Source organism: Myodes glareolus, chromosome 17 (assembly GCF_982192425.1).
Source record: "Myodes glareolus chromosome 17, mMyoGla1.1, whole genome shotgun sequence".
Taxonomy (NCBI): domain Eukaryota; kingdom Metazoa; phylum Chordata; class Mammalia; order Rodentia; family Cricetidae; genus Myodes; species Myodes glareolus.
In genome coordinates, this window is record NC_142042.1 from 20299725 (window position 1) to 20319310 (window position 19586).

A 19586-nucleotide genomic window follows, 5' to 3' on the forward strand; every position below is an offset into this window, starting at 1 on the left:
TGGTGCTTTGAGCGTGGCGGGGATGGCTGTGACAGTAACTGATATTTATTTCTACTTAGCTGTGTGTCAGGCACTGTGCTAAGTTCTTTGCACGTGTTACTCCATTTAATACTTTCAACATTTCTGAGGTAGGTTCTGTTGTCTTCTCTATTTTATAGATAATAATAGTGAGATATGCAGAGAAGATGAGTAATTTGCCACACAGGTCAGTGGACTTAGTCTCTGACCTTTGAACTTGTACAGTATTTAGGTTAGTCTAGGTGTTGACAGGTTTTGCATGTCAGAAATGAGTAATGGTTGAATACCAGTGGTTTTTACATTTGTTTATTTTTAAATTAAAATATTTAACATTTTTTATTCTTGACATGATCTAACTACCTAGCCCAAGCTGACCTCCTGGACAGTCCTCCCGGCTCAGCCTTCTGAGCGTGGAATTCCATGTCTGCTGCCTCTGTGGACATCTTGTAGCACTGAATGGGAGCTTAGATAGCCGCTTTGCTTTTAAGATGTGCGGAGCCATGGCATTACTTTTCTATATGTAATTTTAAAATTTAGTTAAATTCATTGTGAATAAATATAAGGAAAAGACAGTATAGTGATACCTTGGCCACATGTAGTTTTATTATTCTCCTTTGAATGTAGTATTAACTTAATATTTTAAGAAATAAATATAACTTTTAACAGAATATAATGAAAAGAAGTCCTACACTGTAGAAGTTTAAGAACATTCCCAAGATATTCTGTGAGTTTATATACAAATACACACACCAATACATCTTTTCACCTTTTTGTCCTCTCTTAATATGTTAATATATTGTGATGTGCTCTATATGAGTTCATATAAGTTCTTTAGTTCTAATTTTAATTTCATTGTGTAGGTGTATCATAATTATCAACCAGGCCTCTACTAATGAATGGTTAGATTAGATTATTTGCAGGGTTTTGCTTCTGTGAATTTGATTGTAGTTTCTATTCTTGTAGTTTCGTCTTTGTTCATAATTAAGAATATCTTTTTAGGTTAATTGTCTAATGGTTTGACTCAAAGGATATATTCATTTTTATTTTGAGATATTAGAAATATCAGAGTGTTTGCCAATCATTACTCTTAAAAAACATGAGCATGAGCCTCGGTGGAGGCTCACACCTTTAATTCCAGCACTGGGGAGGCAGAGGCATGGGATCTCTGTGAGTTCGAGACCAGCCTGGTCTGCAGAGCTAGTACCAGGACAGGCTCCAAAGCTACACAGAGAAACCCTGTCTTGAAAAACCAAATAAAAACAAAACAAAAACCCTCCAAAAAACCAACAAACAAAAAACGGGCATGCTTGCTCTGACAGAACCTACACCAAATTTGAACGGTACAGTGAAGACTAGCATCCTCTTTGAGGATGACACACAACTTCATGGAATGGTCCACATTTTCAAAGAAAAACACTTTGCTTCTCTTCCATTGTCACCAGCATTACCAGTATTATTTGTTATCAAGTTTTTATGGTATTTATAAATCTGAAAGGTTGAGAAATTATATATTTTATTTTAGCTTACATTTTTAAGTTATAAGGTTTAACAAGTTTTCATGTGTTAAAAATTGTATTTTCTTTCCTTTTGAATGTCTGTTCATATTCTTAACCAGATTAGATTAATAGTTTTTTTCAAAGTTGATTTTTAAAATGTTCTTTGTATATTAACAGTCTGAATTATATGATAAAAATGTTTTTTCTTCAACTGAATACTAATGTTTTGTCATTATATTATTCAAACTTTCAGCATTTGTATATAGTAAGATAAATGTGTCTTGTATTATTATATTTGATTCTCATGTCTTTGATCTGGTGTTTGATTGTCCCGTTTGTGTAATCATATGCCATTGCCAAATTGACTACTGGAAATGTTTTCATATTTGCAGGCCTTGCAGCTGTCGCCGTTGTTTTTTGTTTGTTTGTTGTTTTTTTTTCCCAGAAATTTGCTGAATATTCTTGCATCTTTCTTTTTCTGTATTAAGTTTATAATAAGTTTGTCTTGATTCCCAAAATATCTTGTTGGCATTGTTTATTTATTGTTTATTTATTATTATTATTGGCATAATCTCCTTTTATATCTTTTATATCTTTAAAGTGTTGTATTAATCTCCTTTTATATCTTTTATATCTTTAAAGTGAAGTTTTCAGAGTTCCTTTTTGAAGCTCTTTTTTTGTTACATTTGTTCTGGGCACCTTATTGTTTAGTAGCTTGTTTGTATTATGATAGGCAGAGTTTTTGATTTTTGACATCTTGACTGCTAACTTGCTAAATTCTTCTTTTTATCCATTTATCAGATGGTTCTTTTTTGTTCAGTGACTATGTAAAATCTGAAGTTGATAAAGCCTTTGTCCTTCCTTTTATGTTTTATGTTTTCTTTCTTTCACTTATGTCTGCTAGTGTAGCATTGTCCCAGATGCTCTTTTTTTTTGATTTGAGATTTATATTTTGAGATTTATATTTTAAGGTAATAGCAACCCAAGTTATGAGGATTATCTTTCTGGATAGTCATTTACTTTCTAATATTGAATTGATAATCCTGTTTTTTGATGTGAATCTTTTCTTAATTTATAGTAATGAAAAGTTATTTAGGAGGCTTCAGAGAGAGCTCAGTGGTTAACAGTGCTTTCTGCCTTCAAGAGTACCCAGCTGCCTCTAACTCCTGCCCTAGGGTGTCCAATACTCTGACTGACCTCCACAGACCAGCACACATGTAAAGAAATGGCAAAAAATTTTGTTTGGGCATTTTCCATTTTAGAGAATGAAAACAGGATTCATTTTCTTCCCAAGATTTTGAAATTGCTATATTGACTGTTTCTTTTAAGTATGTATAAAACTTGAATTAAACTAATTTCATTGATGAAGATTATTTGGGTAGGATTTCCCAAACTTTTAATTATGACCCTGAGTGAAAAATTGGTTTTATGATATGATCTGTGTGCATAAAAATAATAATCAGGTATTTCACAGCCATATTTACCTGGGGCTTTATAATACACAATGTGGTCCTTTCTACTCCTTTTTCACTTTTCAGATGTTAGTTAGAGCCTACTGAAAGTCATAAACCAGTCTGGAGAGATGACCCAGTGTTTAAGAGCATTGGCTGCTCTTTAAGAGGACCCAGGTTCAATTCCCAGCACCTTCCTGATGGCTCACATCCTACTGTAATGTCAGTTCCAGGGAACCAGATGCCCTTTCTGGCCTCTAAGACCACAGAGCATGCAGACAGAATACCAATACACATGAAACTTAAACAAAACAAAACAACCCCCCCCCCCAACAAAAAAACCCAACAAAACAAACAAAATCCCCTAGGCAAGGTCCTAACTGTATTTTGAGGACAATGACTTAGGTTTGCTTTTAGAGCAATAAGGCAGTTGATGATTAGTTGCTGGTGTGTAGATGATTCATTCATGGCATGAAAGCTGTTTGTAAGTTGTGCTGTACATCATTAGTAAATCTGAGTATACTTCCCGGCATATAGTCAGTACTCTGTGAACATTGACTGGTTCTTAGTAGAGTTTTTAGATATTTTTATTCAGTGTCTTTATTTCCTTCTTGTGTTGTATAGTACAAATAATAAAAGTCCAATTGGGGTTCAACCTGAAGATCAGAAAAGCAAAGCAGCCAGCCACTGGCTCTTACCTCTACCTCAGTCTGAAAATGGGCGAGATCCTATCTCCACCAATCCTGAAGCCTCCACACCCCACACTCTACACTCCACTGAGTTCCCGTTGTTTCCCCTTGTAGTCTTCTCTCCACCTAGCCATATCATTCTTATCTCCACCTCCCTAATGTTGGGATTAAGGCCTGTGATCCCAAGTGCTGGGATCACCTCTGTGTGAGTTCTGTTTCTCTTTTAAATTCAATTTTGTGTAGCCTTGAACTCACAGAGATCCACCTGCCTCTGTCTCCTGAGTCCTGGGATTAAAGGTGTGTGCCACCACTCCCTGGCTTGTATGGCTGACTAGTATGGCTGCTTTGCCCTCTTAATCTACAGGCGAACTTTATTTATTAAAACACAAATAATATCCCACTGTAGTGTTGAAAATACTAAAAAAAAAAAAAGCTTACTTGGATCCTTTTAAATTGAGATAGTATTGTATGGTCCATACGGAGAATCAGCGGTTACCGGGCCGTCAGGGTATAGTGTACTGAGTTCTGCCTTTCCGTTGGTTGTGGTTTTACTCACTCATTTTCCATTCCAGGAATGTCTGAATCTGAACAGGCTCTCAAAGGTACTTCTCAAATCAAATTACTCTCAGCTGAAGATATAGAAGGGATGCGACTTGTGTGTAGGGTAAGTTGTTTTTCTTCACGGGTAGGACAGGGTTAAGAGGAATCACAGGAAGTCTGTGATTTACGGTTTATGAAGCTGTAAATTGTAAACTCCCATTAACCATCCCTTTATTTTTAAAACATTTTTAAATTTAAATAATCTATTTTAGAATGAAACTAAGCGACTCATCTGTAATTGCCATTTTCTCTGATCAGTTTTGTATTGTTTGTTTATTTGGATAAACATATTTACTTAATTGCAAAGACAGGAAGATGAGCATGGTTTTGCTCAAGAGCTTTTGAAGCATTGTTCTTATTTTATTCGTTTTGTTTTTCTGAGAGAGTCTCTGTGTATCCCTGGCTATTCTGCAGTTCACTCTGTAGACCAGGCTGGCCTTAAACTCAGAGATCCACCTACCTCTGCCTGGGATTAAAGGCATGTGCCACCACCACCTGGCTACCAGCATTATTTTTAAGAGTGAAGTTTTTATGATAATTCTATGTTTACAAATGTTATAGCACAGGACAAAGTCCAAGGCTCATACAGAGTTAGACTAAAGCCTTGTGAGACACTTGTGTTTGGAGTATGGGTGGGATTAGAAACATAACTGATTGTGTTCATTTAGATGCTCACTTAAGGCCTTTGTGGAACATTTTAAAGTGATTTGATGTTATTTATTTACTGGAGAATTTTATATTTCTTTTGCTTACTATGAAATTTTTTGAGGAAATTCATTAGGTTTTTTTTATATTTCCCTTCATGCTCCCCCATTTTAGAAATGTAAGACTGTCAGTTGATAGTTTACCTAATTTAGGATATAAATCTTCATTAAGCTTACTTATTAGTGCCAGATGGTGGTAGTGCACGCCTCTAATCCCAGCACTTTGAGGCAACAGCAGGTGGATCTCTGCGAGTTCAAGGCCAGCCTGGTTTACAAATCAAGTTTCAGGATAGCCATGGCTGTTACACAGAGAAAGCCTGTCTCAAAAACAAAAAGTTATTAGTAAACTTATTTATCCCAATTTTATATACATTTATTCTTACATACTTTTATATTATGTTTCTGACTTTTAAATATTATATTCAAAATTACATCAAATGATTTTATTTTACTGATTTTTCATAAAGTCAAAGCTAGTGTAGAGTATAGATTGTTTTATTTCTTCTTGAATGTACTTATTTTTCAGCTTGCTAGAGAAGTCTTGGATATTGCTGCTGGGATGATTAAAGCAGGTGTAACTACTGAAGAAATCGATCACGCTGTACACTTAGTAAGAACTTTACTTTTTTATAGCAAAAGTTTCAAAAATTGATTTTATAATGTCCAAAGTAACTTTATTAAGCGAATTTGAAAGCTTATTTTTGTGTTGTTTTGAATATGGGAAGATTCTGTAGCTATTAATTGGTAAGTATATCCTACCTACAGTTCTTGGGCATCTAGGCATTCGGCCCTGAGCAATTGAAAATGTTTGGGAAAAAGATATCTTAGGTTTGTATAGACATGTTTGTGTTCTTTTATTCCTTGTTACTGTTCTCTGAATAGGAGTATTTGCAGTGTAATAGTAAATAATAGACTGATGGTTTAAAGTGTGGGGAGGATGTGGATAGTGTCTATGCAGACACTACACTGTACTGAAGACTGGAGTGTCTGCAGATTTTTGTAGCCAGCGGGTATTGAGGAACCCGTCCTCCACAGGTACTGAGGCATGAATGACTATGTATGTGATGCTGAAATCCAGGGATGCTTGGGAAATGTTATTCTGAAACCTCAGTCTTTTAGCGGGTTTTACAGAATTGATTAACCAGTGCTTCCAATAAATCATACCACTACACATGCCAGGTATTCTGAAATACAGAATAAACTTCAGAAACTAGACTAGAAATTAGTTTCCCTTTCATACACACAGGAAAAAGGCAATAAACAGATGAGATGGGAGAATCCTGTCTTAGAGATGCTATGGCCACAGTTGCTCTTACAAAGAAAGCATTTAATCTGTCCTCACTTATAGTTGCAGAGAGTTAGTCCTTTACTCTCTTGGCAGAGGCTTGGCAGCATGCAGGCTGGTGGTGGAAGGGTGGTAGACAGTGAGTAGACAGAGGAGAGGGGAGAGAGCCAATCCCCCGGGACATGCTTTCTCTAACAAGGTCACACCTCCTAACCTTGTAAGCCAAAGGTTTGTCCTACCAGGATTCTACTCCCTGGTGACTAAGCATTCAAATAAATGAGCTTGTGGGTCTTATTGAAACTACCACATAACTTCAAAATCCTCATTAACAAGACAATAAACAGATCAGATAAAATTTGTAGTATATATTACATGACAGTATCTTTTGTTTTAAAATAAAGATTGCTTGTTAGAGTCTATTAGTTGTAGACTAGTAATACATCGTGTGCCTACATTGTGCACAAAAAAGTGCTAAGTAGTTCAGACATGTAGACAGTGGTTTCTAAAGATCTCTCTATTCATCCTTTGCTTGCAAGGTGGGGATGAAACTGACCCCCATGCCATACAGTGATGGTGGTTTGTAGATGGTGACAGCCTCCCTGACGGAACTGGACTGTGTCCTGAGTTTATAAAAATGTTTTAAAAATTAAAAAAGAAAACATCGTTGGAGGCTTTTTTTTAACAGTCTAGAATTTATTGCTTGGTTTATGTGGGGTGGGGTGTGTGTGTGTGTGTGTGTGTGTGTGTGTGTGTATGTGTGTGTGTGTGTGTGTCAGAAAAACTTGTGAAAGTCACTTCTTTCCTATCATGTGGGTCACGAGGATGGAACTCGGGTTGCAGGCTGGTGGCAAGTGACTCTGCCCTCTGAACCATTATGCTGGCCTTGTAAATTTTTTATTTAGCCTTATATGAATTCTGAGTTGGGGTATTGAATATATATTGGTATATCATTGTTAGGAATTTTGAGCACTTTCTTGGGCTGGGTGCCCTTTAATGTGCCTTTATATTTACTCATTTGATATCACCAGCATCCTCTGGAAGTAGGTGCTCCTTTTGCTTCCATTTTGTAGGCCTGAGGAGAAAGAGATGTTAGGTTACCCAGGGTCACAGAACTTATAAGGGGTGAGGCTGACGGTCTACTCCAGGACGGAGGTTGTGATAGCTGCAGAAGCACAAAGCACCAGGAGGATAGCATTATTTCCTGTGAAGTTACCTACAGGGTTCTAGAAGTAGTGGAATCTCTAGTAAATTATGGACTATTTATTCCACAGATGGTATTTCCTGCAGTCTTAGAGACTCACTAGACTGAAATCCACTCGGCAGTAGAGCCTATGGCACTCTGGGAGTACCGCTGTAGGATTCACACAGCTGCTCTCTAACGCCACAGAATGTCAAAAGGGATTATCATATGTTGCAGAAAGTACTTTACTATTTCTTAATTATACATGTATTTTCTTGTTATAGGGATGGAGTCGACCTTAACATAACAGGGTACTATTAAAGGTGCTTATTAATATGGGCTATTTTTACTGAAAATCTGTTTCACAAGTAGTAAAGTCAGTAAACTCTTCATATGATGACAGTTATTTGTATTTTGTGAATTTGATTCTCCTTTACATGAAGAGTAATAAACTGGTTTGCAAACAGTATATTTAATTGGCATGTAGCATACTAGACTGGACCAGGTAACATCTACTGGCCTGGCATGGTGCCATCATATGTCTATAGTACTGTTTCTTGGTCTGTTAGTTCAGAGAAAACATGGTGTGTGTGTGTGTGTGTGTGAGAGAGAGAGAGAGAGAGAGAGAGAGAGAGAGAGAGAATGGGTGTGTGTGTGTCTGTGTTTGCCAGTACACATTTATGCATATATACATGCACATATATCTATACACCCATCACTATTTTCAAGTAAAATATAATAACAGTTCTTTATAATAGCATCTGTCTTAAAATTCTTCAGATTTTACGATCTGATTAGTTGTGTATAGATTTTTTTTCCTTTTGTCCATTCCAAATGATTTTCTTTGTATTTTAATTTACCATAGGCATGCATTGCAAGAAATTGCTATCCTTCTCCCCTGAATTACTATAATTTCCCAAAGTCTTGTTGTACCTCAGTAAATGAAGTCATCTGCCATGGGATTCCAGACAGACGGCCTTTGCAAGAAGGTGATATTGTTAATGGTAAGAGAATATGTGTGACATTCCTTATTGTGAGTAAAGAAACAAGTTTTGGGAGTCTGTTAGGTGGTTTCTATTTTCTTGACTTGATTTTTTTCCTATTTAAAACTCTGTCACTCAAAATCAAAGGAATCCCACTTTGTTTATTTTTAGACAGGGTCTCTTTACAGAACCCTGTCTGTTCTGGAATTCACTATGTAAACCAGGCTGAACTCAGAAAATTCTGCCTCCCGGTGCTCGTGGATTTTCTGCACCATACCTGGCAGGAAACCTATGTTTAGCAATTGCATGTGTGTTGTCTTCAGCATACATTTAGTATGATGTGTTCTATATAGCCTGTTTTTTCTTCATAGCCTATTTCTCATGTGATTGGTAAGTAGGCAAAAATTGTCAATGCAAAATTAATATTGGACTTTTTATATCATTTTCTTTTACCAACATTTACTAATGGTTATGAAGAGAGTTTTTAGGAGAGATTTCAGGGAAATACTCTTGCAGAAGTGCTTCTTAAAATGGAGTGGCTTTGAGCTCCTGCACTCTGCTGTCTTGCAAACACTGCATGTGTTGAGCTAGCTCCCCTAGAGAAAAGCAGACAACAGTCTTACCCAGCTGTGAACACTGTGAGCTACAGTAGTAACTGGCTTGGCAAGAGATGACCCTGGTGCATGGATGTTATGGGGATCATCAACCACTTTCTGATTTGATTTAAGAAACTCAAGCCTGATACTGTTACCTGGGCCAAAAGTCTAAGTTGTAGGCTAAGTCATAGACTTCAGGGGAGAACGTGATACAACTATTCTGCTAAATGGACCCAGTATTAAATGGTACCCTAGGTTCTTATCTGTAGTGAGGGACTGCGGGCAGACCTGCTTTTCGTCCTGCCCGGCTCCCGCACGGCTAGCTTAGCCCCAGAAATAATAACACGTAAGTTGTATTCGTTTAAATACTGCCTGGCCCATTATCTCTAGAGAGTTAGTTACTGACTAACTCTCACATCTTGATTAACCCATTTCTAATAATCTGTATAGCACCACGAGGTGTGGCTTACCAGGAAAGATTCACCATGTCTGACCTGGTGGCTGGCTCCATGGCGTCTGCCTCATAGCCCTCTTCCCAGCATTCTGTTTTGTTTACTCCGCCTACTTAATTTTCTGTCCTATCAAGGGGCCAAGGCAGTCTCTTTATTGACCAATGAAAATAACACAATAGACAGATAACCCTCCTCCATCACTTATCTTTGCACCACAGAGGAGTACCGCTCTTAACTCTGATCAGAGAACCATCTCTTTGTAGTAGCTGGCAGTTAACCCAGAGACTCACAAAGTAGCCAACATGCAGAGAAATAGATGAGTCTGGAGTGTTAGCTCTAAGTGGAGCATCTGTATCACACTCATCCTCTCACCCTACCCCTGCCAAGGCTCGGGGGCCATTTTAGAAGAGGGCTGGAAAGATCCTTAGAGTCAGAGGCTGTGGACGTCTGCAGAGAAGCAGCGTGTGCTGGACATGATGGCTCTGGACATTCACAGCACCTGTGACTGAACACACATGACCTTTACATGATCACGCCAGCCAAGATTCTAGCAGTGGGTGGAGCCGAGCGGCTCAACAATGGCTTCTGAGGGAGGGAGAGTCAGGGACGCCACATGCTCCAGGAGGTGGCCTACACCATGTATATAGAGGACTGAGAGGACTTGGTGTTTTTAAAACCAACACATAAAGTTGGGAATGGAAAAGTGGAAGGAATGCAGTGAATTTGATTGCAACACATTATATTCATGCATTAAGTTCTCAAACAATAAAAATTAAAAACTGATAGGCCTCCCTAGATGTAGTCTTGTATGTGTGTGTATTATATATGTATATATTTCAATTCATACATTAAAACGTGTATAATGTAAAGCTTGCACTTGACTGAGTGTGTTCTTGTATGTGTGTGTGCTTACCTGTGCGTAGCTAGAGGCTGACTTCGGTGTTTTCCTCTGTCGCACTCTCACTTAACCTGTCCTGTCACCATTGTAACTACACCAGCTGGCTCCTTAGTCTTCAGGGCTGGGGTCACAGGCATGTGTTCCACACTTGACTGTATTTATGTGGATGCTGGGGATAGGAACTCAGGTCCTCATTACTGTTCAGATATCACTTTATCCATTGAGGCATCTCTTCAGGCCCCCTACATGGCATTTTTATTACCCATGAAATTAGTCTTTGTAGTATCCAAAGAGACTACAACTAGAAGAAAATAACTATAATACAGTATTGTACTTGTTACTGACTTCTTAAGGTTGTTTATGAAGATTTCATAAATTCTGAGTTCAGCCCTGATTTTCATAATATTTAATTATTGTTAATATTTAAAACCTGGTCTCACTCCGTAGCAATCGCTGGCCTTGAACTCAAAGAGCTCCACCTGACTGCCCCCTCCCCAGGTTGAAGCCGTCACCACCACACCTGATTGACCTTATCTTTCTGTTGTGACAGCATAAGGCACTTCCAGGGATGAGCCGTCCGCTCTGCCATGTAAAGATACTCACTTGGTGTGTTCTCTAGATAATTTATTGTAGTGACACAGTAGTAATCTTTATTTTAAGCCTGGAATGAAGACAATTGAATACTTACAGAAGGATGAAAGACCAGTGGGATTTAAAAAAACCCTAGAACTAGATAAGATAAGCTTTGCTCTTGTGTCCGAGGAAGAACGAGTTAAAGACAGTGGAAATGTTTGCTGTTTAATTTCAGAACTTAGTGAAGTCGTCAGTTCAGTGTTGCTGACCTGGTTCTTTACCTTACACAGCTGTCTTCCGTGTAGTATTTCTCCTGTCACAAAGGATCTCATTATTGACATAAAAGCCTGCATCTGTCTTGTGCTGCACAGCCATATTCTTGTTCTCTACAGTGAGTTGAGTGAATTTCTCCCAGGGTTTTCCTTAGGCAGCACCACACTCACTGGGGAGTTAGTGCACACAGGATTGTTTTCATTTGGTTACATTTGCCTTTTTCCCCCTCCCAGTGGACATCACTCTTTATCGAAATGGTTATCACGGGGATCTAAATGAGACCTTTTTTGTTGGAGATGTGGATGAAGGAGCACGGAAACTTGTCCAGACTACATATGAATGCCTGATGCAAGCCATTGATGCAGGTCAGTCTCAGCCATGACACCCTCTTGCACCACATACCACCAGTGTTCAATGCACGTTTATTTTACTTATTTATTTCTTGGTTTTTTGAGACCGAGTTTCACTGTTTAACAGCCTTGGCTGTCCTGGAACTAGTTCTATAGACCAGGCTGGCTTTGAACTCACAGAGTTCTACCTCCGGAGTACTGGGATTAAAGGCGTGTACCACCAAGGTCCAGCACCCTGCATTTTTCTCTTTATTTGTCTTTTTGTTTTCACTTGCCTTGTGTTCTCATAGGAAATTAAAATAAGGATAGGGATTTGGGGGGGATGAGGATGGAGCTTCTGTGGTTTGCCTCCCTTTTTGCTTTTCATAGTGTCCTTGGTACTTGTAGGGTCTTTTTCTCTCTGCTGTGTGTTAAGCCATATACAGTGTATGTACTTAATTAGGTAAGAATCATAGAATGTTCAATATTGCTAATTTACTGTTTTTTCTACTGATATCTTAAAGATTCTTTCAAATTAGTTTTTTTTAACCTGTATATTTAGATGTACCTCCTTTAAAGCAATTTAAAAATTACATATATGTATGTGTGCACATAGGCACACAAGCTACTGTGCTTTTAGGGGTAAGAGGACAACTTTATATATTATTTGAATATAACTTTTTATTGTATTTCAAAAAATGCATTTTTTTTCTCTATAAGTTCTGTTTCTTTAGAGAACCCTGATTGATACCCTTAGGGAAAGAACATAAGATTGTATTTTCCATTTTTTTGTTTTTAGAGAAAACAGAAGGTGCTTTTTTTGACCCCCCCTTGGTTTTCTGCATGGCATTTCCCCTGTTTTACATTAGTGGCCCTCCTGTGTTTGAATAAGCTTTGTCATTACTGACTGTCTGGATTTTCTTGCCCCTGAATTTCCTCATCTCCTTATTCAGGCACGAAGGCATCGTGTATATATACAAAGGTCCTTGCTACATGGAAACCAACTGCTTAGTTAAGGGCTGCTCTTCTTTATGGTTATTTTTTCTCTTTCAGTGAAGCCTGGTGTTCGATACAGAGAGCTGGGAAATATCATTCAGAAACATGCCCAAGCAAATGGATTTTCAGTTGTTCGAAGCTATTGTGGGCATGGAATCCACAAACTTTTCCATACAGCCCCAAATGTGCCACACTATGCCAGTGAGTACTGTTCAAATACTTTAGGGCTTTCTATTTTGTATTCACTGAAGGAATATATTTGCTGTGAGTACATCCTTTCCCTCCCAGTGTTACCTGTTCAAACACAAGGCAAGTTGAAATCTTTCTTACATGATAGTCTATAGGAGGTGTTTGGTCATGAAGGGGTGATCCAGGCTCTCTTTCTTTCAACCCTTCTTTTCCGGTCACCAGTCACCATGACCTCCTCTCCTAGTCAACAGATAATGTGTCAGGAGGGGAGGGAGATGTGTGGAAGGATGTGCTTGGGAGTTGTAGTCTACCAGCTGGGGATGCGCACAAACGTGTATTTGTTCCAGTTTGTAGGAATTGAGTGACTTAATTATATCTAACTGCAAGGGAAGTAGGAAGTGTAACCTGACTGCGCACTCTAGGAGAGACCTAAATAGATGTGGTGGTCCGTACATAGTCTTGCTGTCACCCTTCTGGTTCCTTAGGTGAAATCAGTTCATCCGAACTTGGTTTGCTGGTAATTTTTTGTGTATTATTTATTGGTTTAATAAAGGAGAATATGTACTTATTTTAAGTCGAGAGTAGTATGGAAGAAAAGCAAAGGAAGTCTAAGACATTGTGTTCCAGAGATCCTTTCTCTGGAAGATTCCCCATTAACGGGCACATCTGTTATTTGGTGTTAGAAGTAAAAGCTGTCCACGACAGTGAGCAGCAGGAATTTGATGCATGTGACTGTATGCACTTGCACACGTTTCTTCCTCTCTTTCTGAACTTTTATGTAAACACTCGTTAATGTCTTTGTGTCAGTTTTTCTCATCCTACAATAATAGGGAATGATAATATCCAGGAATTGTTAGGATTGAGTTGATACCTGGGAAGCACTTAGAGTTTGCCTGACATTCCTATCAAAAAATGACCTGATGTTTTAGAATGATGGTGATATGATATGTGTTATCTCATGTGATGGTCACATCTCTGTATCATCCCTCAGCTTTGTTTGTTGTTTACTGTGCCTGCTAGGCAAGCGCTACCACCTAGCCACATCTTCAGTGTCTATGAGCCCGGCTTTCCGCAGACTGTGTACTCACACGGGCAGTTCCTTTGCTCAGGATTGAGTCTAGTGAGCAAATGCTTTTGGGGCCTGTCTGCCTGGATTCAGTCTTTCTCCTGGGTCTAGTGCTTCTTACAGTAAGGACTGAAGCACTCGGTCACTGGGTCCTGGACATTAACTAAAGCATGCCTGAGATTACTTTGCAGGTGGAGGGAGTCCTGAATAGATGTTTTGAAGTGAGACCCACGCTGAGTTTGCCTGCAGGTTTCTTTTGAGGGCAAGGAACAGATAGTATGAGGAAGAAAAGATGGGGGATTCTGACTGCACATTAGCATCTTTAGAAGTATTTCTGGGGGAGCACTGCTAACCTAGATAGGACATAGCAGTTGAAATTCTGAACACACAGCGACCATGACTGCTCACATGGGAGCTGAGGCAGAAACTATTGTTTTAGTTTTTAATTTTGTAGTTTGTTTGTTTGTTTATTTATTTATTTACAAACATTAAAATCCATCTCTGTTGCTGTGGAAGCAACCGACAACACAGCTTTAGATCCCTTCCTGCCTCTGTCCTCTGCGGCACCACACAAGAGGTCCTAGCATTTTCTCTTTGGTAGACCGAGGGGAATGACTCCCTGTGAATCAGAAGTTGCCATTTTGAGAACAAGTTCATGATATTAGAAATGAAAAACCTAATTCTTAGAGTTCTTAGTTGGTTTCTGCTTCCAAGGCTTCACATGACTTTAACAAGCAGATCTGCAGTGAGTGTATGTTGGGGAGCCTAAGGTAGTGGGGGCAGTAAGGCTGGCTGTTCACCAGGAGGGGCGGGATGGAAGTGTGGGTCGCTTGCCTGCCCAGCTGGAGTAGATAGTGAGTGTTTGTACAGTAGCAGCCCAGTTGGGAAGGGTGCCTTTGACTGCAAAAGAACCCTGGAGCAACTGACATGTTTGCCCTCTGGTGGCCAGCCTGAGTAAACGCCATGTTTATTTAGCTGATAAATTATCACTTTTTATGCTTTCATTTTTTAAATTTAAGCTTGTGCTCCATATTTGTGAGGTCTTTCTGAAAAGACTGCTCCTAGTTTTAGATTCTGGCTTTGGAGACGAAGCAGGACCAGGCAGCCTTGCTCATGTCTCACAGTGGTCCTAAAAATATTAGTTGTGAAGTTGACAAAAGGGAAAGTAAATATTTAGAATGTAAAGTACAATTTGCTTTCATATAGAAAGAGTTGTCTCCTTATCATTTAAACAAGTTGCCTATTCTGCAGTTTTAATTCCCTTTGAGAATGAGATAAAAGACTACTTACAGACCTTTCTCTAGGTTGTGTATTTGTTTCCTAGTGTGTATTCCATTATGTAACCATCCTCCCCTTCCTTAGAAAATTGAGAGGCTTCTGGCATATGACACATACCACTCACACTTCCCTAAGTGGATGGGTGATGGGCAGTGGTATTCTGTTTGACCCCCCCCCCCCTCCACACACACTTGCAGAGTTCTGGGAATTACAGTGAGCTCCTCCACGCCCAGCAGTGATTGCCTTTTCTAATCTCTGGAACATAAAGACTGCTTTTCCACAGTGGTGACTGTATCTGAAGCCTTGCCTGTGGACATCCCTGTATTTTATCGCAGAAAGCCAAGCTGGAATACAATCTGCCTGCAGACAGGTGTTACTGGTGATGGCCTCTTTGCTGAATGACAGACTAGGAGAGAATTTAATGAAGGGGAGCTGCTGGACATGTCAGTCCCCTGTTCTGCAAGCTGTAAAGTTCAGTGCTGTTGGGTTTTGGTGTCTTTTGAGACTTTCTTTTAATTTCAGAAAATAAGGCAGTTGGTGTGATGAAGTCGGGCCACGTGTTTACAATTGAGCCAATGATTTGTGAAGGTGAGTGTGTGTTTCTATACTTTATTTGTAACATTTCTTTTAAATTTTTATGTCTTTATTTATTTATTTATTTTTAGTTTTTTATTTTTTTGGTTTTTCGAGACACAGTTTCTCTGTATAACAGTTCTAACTGTCCTGGAACTTGTGTTGTAGATTAGGCTAGCCTCGAACTCACTGAGATCCACCTGTCTGTGCCTCCCCAAGTGCTGATATTAAAGGCATGTGCCACTGCTGCCTGGCATGTCTTTAAGTTTTGCAGGTACACATAGTATGTAGAGCAGACAACGAGTAGAGATTTGTTCTCTACCATGCCTTATCAGGCTGTTGACAAACACCCTTATCTGCTGATATTCAAGACCTTGGAACATTTGCTGAATTTTTGTTTTTGTTACCCATCAAATCAGTATCTGCTTCTGCCTACCTCCTTTTGCTTCATTCTCCCCTTTGCATCTTGATGGGCAGTATGTAGAGACTTGAACATCCAAGGGTTTCTAAGAAGACTTTGAATGTGATAATTCTGCTGTCAGTAAGTATAAAGTAGTTGGCTGTGGTCCCTGTTCATAGAGATTTTTATCAAAGGATGAGTTCTCATAATGCGATTCTACATCTTCTCTGTAGAAGTTCTTGCCTGCTATAGGAGGGGAAGAGGAGACAGACACAGTTACACGAGTGAATTCCAGCTAATGGAGAAGGCAGTAGAATAGTAAACAGACCCTTGAAGAATCTGACTTGCCCAGGACACATAGCTGCTTATGTTGCAAAATTTGCCAGACTGATGAGCCATCCAGCCCTCCACAGTCAACATTCACAGCTCTGGTTTCCTGCAGCATCACAAGGAAGCACATTGCAGACACTGGTCTCTTGTGGCCATTCTCTCTGTTCCCCTGGGAGTACGGGCTGTCATGTGGGATCTTTGTTGTCAGCATTTAGCAGATTGTAACTGGGACGTACTTCTCCGAGTTCTTCATTGGGTTTAGGCAGTGCAGCATGTCAGTGCTGTTGACTGGTTTCTCTGAGCCCTCTGTTGAAGCACACCTTCCCAGACGAATACCCACGTGTGCTTCAGTGCCCAGAGGTCAGACTCATGCTCTATTTCTCTGGAGCCATCCACTTTGTTTTCGAAATAAGTCTCTCATTGGGACATGGGGCTTGCCAATTAGTCTAAGCTGGCTGCCAGCGAGTCCCAGGAGAGCTGTCTGTGTCTAAGTCTTCCAGAACCTAACATTTTATATGGGTGCTGGGTATCAAACTCAGGACCTCAGTGCTTTTAAAAGTGCTTTGCCAACGGGGCCATCGCTTCAGCCCTCTGATTTTTCTTAGCCCTCAAAAAACCTATTTCTCAGGCTAGATAGTGGTGGTGCATGCTTTTAATCTCAGCACTCAGGAGGCAGAGGCGGGCAGATCTCTGAGTTCGAGGTCAGCCTGGTCTACAGAACTAGTTCCAGGACAACAGGGTTACACAGAGAAACCCTGTCTCAAAAAAACAAGCGAACAAATAAAAACCCTATTTCTCTTTGCCCCTTTCTTTGTAAGGACTTTATACTATGATCTGTCCCCAGCCATTTGCAGTTAGGTTGGAGTGACATGCTCTGACAGTGCAGGATTGGGAACTTGTGCTCACTGTGTACACTGAGGTATTGACTCCGTTAGTCTGGAGAGTTGCCAGTCCAAGTTTCTGCTCAGTTCTCTGGGGAGGAGTTTCCATGTATTTGCTGAAAGGAAGTCTGATGTCTTTATTTTGGAAATGTCCTGATTTGAGAAATAGAAAAATGGCCAGTTTGCTAATTACTCTGAGGAAAACTGGACATGGTCATTTCCTTAGAGTGCTGCACACGGGGATGAAATGGAAATGCTCTACCTGAGACAGCGTTGAGGTGGATCTCGATGGGGGATTCAACTGCCTGTTTCTTCTCTTTGCTTTTTGAGACAGTTTCTCTGTGTAGCTTTGACAGTCTTGGAACTCAAACTCTGTAGATCAGGCTGGCCTCTTTCAGAGATCTGTCTGCCCCTGCTTCCCAAGTGCTGGGATTAAAGGTGTGCACCACCGTAGGCTATTTCCTTTCTTGATGCATACTAACCTAGAGACTGTGAGCGATGTGAATGACAAAACTAAGCAACTGTTTTTGCTTGTTTAAGGTGGATGGCAGGATGAAACCTGGCCAGACGGCTGGACTGCAGTGACGAGGGACGGAAAGCGATCCGCCCAGTTCGAGCACACCCTGCTGGTCACGGACACTGGCTGTGAAATTCTTACCCGGAGACTTGATAGCTCTCGGCCTCATTTCATGTCCCAGTTTTAATTCTCCCAAGATGCCTAATGTCTGAACACCATCTTGTACTGTGCGTTTTTATTGAAAGTACAGAAATGAACAGCCTTTTAGAAATCACTCAGTTTGTTTTGACTGTGGCTAAGAAGGGACTACAGCATTTGGTGTGTGTCCTCAGAGCTTTTTTGGGGGTCTGAAAAAGCTGAGAAGAATAAAGGAAACATTGCTTACTTCCTTCAGTCCCTAGCCTCACCCCCTCAGTTCTCTGTACTCTGTTTTCTTCTTTGTTCCTTGAGCATTTTGACCCTGAATCTGCTTCTCACTGCTTTGTCACTGCCACAGACGAGCTGCCAAGGGCCAGCTGCTTTCCAGGAGAGTGTTGAAGATGAGAAATCTTGAAACTTTAGCAACACATTGCTCCAGATTTTTAATTATATATTGGTATATATGGAAATATATATATGCATACATTTTAAATTCCATGTACAAAATTATTGAACACTGTATGACCTTTGGTCTGGGTTGATTCTGCTTTGACAGGATATCTGCTATCATAAGTGGATCCATAATTTGCTAGTGGTTAATTCCTGGTTGGGAATTGGACTCCACTCACCCTCATGCTAATTATTTACCGTTGTATGTATGTAGAAAAGTCTCCTGCAGTGTGGACTCAGTGAGTGAATGGGAAGGCTCTCTTGGGAGGTGGTGAGATAGTTGTGCTGCAGGCGGGGGCTGGCACTGCAGCATCAGTTCACAGTACACTGCTGTCTCAGACCTTTTCTTCACAACCCTTCTTTTCTGAGGTTTCCCTCCCAAGTACTCAGAGAAGAGTGACAGTTGTCCTGTGGCAGGCAGGTGACGGGGGAAGAATTCCAGTGTCTCCAGTCGTGGTGACTGAGGGTTAGCATTTAGTCACTGGCGGCAGTGAGAAAGGACTCCAAGTGCCCGCGGGCATGCTGCTGCCCTGTGTCGCCATGTACCTCACCTCTGTAGACGAGAGTCATCCAAACTGACCCTGGGGCCAGCGTCTGTGCTCTGTGTGCAGTGGAGACACACTAGAGCATAAAGCTGTCACGAGAGCATCCTTGATTCCTAGCTATCTCATGACTTTATTGTAATATAATTTGATACCAGTGACACATACTTTAAGACATCATCTTTTCCAGAGTGCCTCAGACCTTATTGCTTTAAGAGAATGATAATGTTTTCATGACTTTAATGATTTAGTAAAGTGATTGAATCTGGTGTAAACTTTTGGGTGTGTGTGTGTTTAAAGTTTTTAATCAAACTGTAATATTTGTGAATGGAATGCTTTGTAATATGAATGTTAATATAATATGTAAAGGGAGATTAAAAGTTTGAATGATTATCCCACTTACTGTAGTTGCTTTTGTTGGAATTTCAGAGGGAATTGATGGGATGAGACTAATTTCATCCAAACTAAACTCATGTCCATTGGAGCATACACACCTTTTCAGGTATAGTATTGTACCATAATTGCATGTTGTTTAATCCAGGAGCGTGGCAGCATCATTTGAGATGTAGCTGTATTATGAGAGCTTTTAGGTCAAGAATATGGTATATTTAGGGGAGCAGTTTGTATTCAGACAGTAGGATTAGTGAGTGGGGTGGTGTTAAGTTTATATCATTAGAAAATAAAGCTTCAGGAATGAAA

General features: G+C 39.9%; 1 protein-coding gene and 1 pseudogene across 1 annotated transcript in view; both read left to right on the forward strand.

Moving 5' to 3' along the window:
• The window catches only part of Metap1 (methionyl aminopeptidase 1), a 32463-nt gene extending 13178 nt beyond the window's left edge, over positions 1-19285 (forward strand). The window contains exons 5-11 of the mRNA XM_085677641.2: positions 4227-4318; positions 5485-5568; positions 8289-8427; positions 11432-11563; positions 12581-12724; positions 15579-15644; positions 17781-19285. Of these exons, the coding sequence (XP_085533767.1) occupies positions 4227-4318; positions 5485-5568; positions 8289-8427; positions 11432-11563; positions 12581-12724; positions 15579-15644; positions 17781-17944 (821 nt within the window). The 3' untranslated portion in view covers positions 17945-19285. The remainder of the gene's footprint in view (positions 1-4226; positions 4319-5484; positions 5569-8288; positions 8428-11431; positions 11564-12580; positions 12725-15578; positions 15645-17780) is intronic.
• Positions 1328-1423, forward strand: LOC125414870 (U6 spliceosomal RNA; annotated as a pseudogene).
• Positions 19286-19586: the final 301 nt, after the last annotated feature.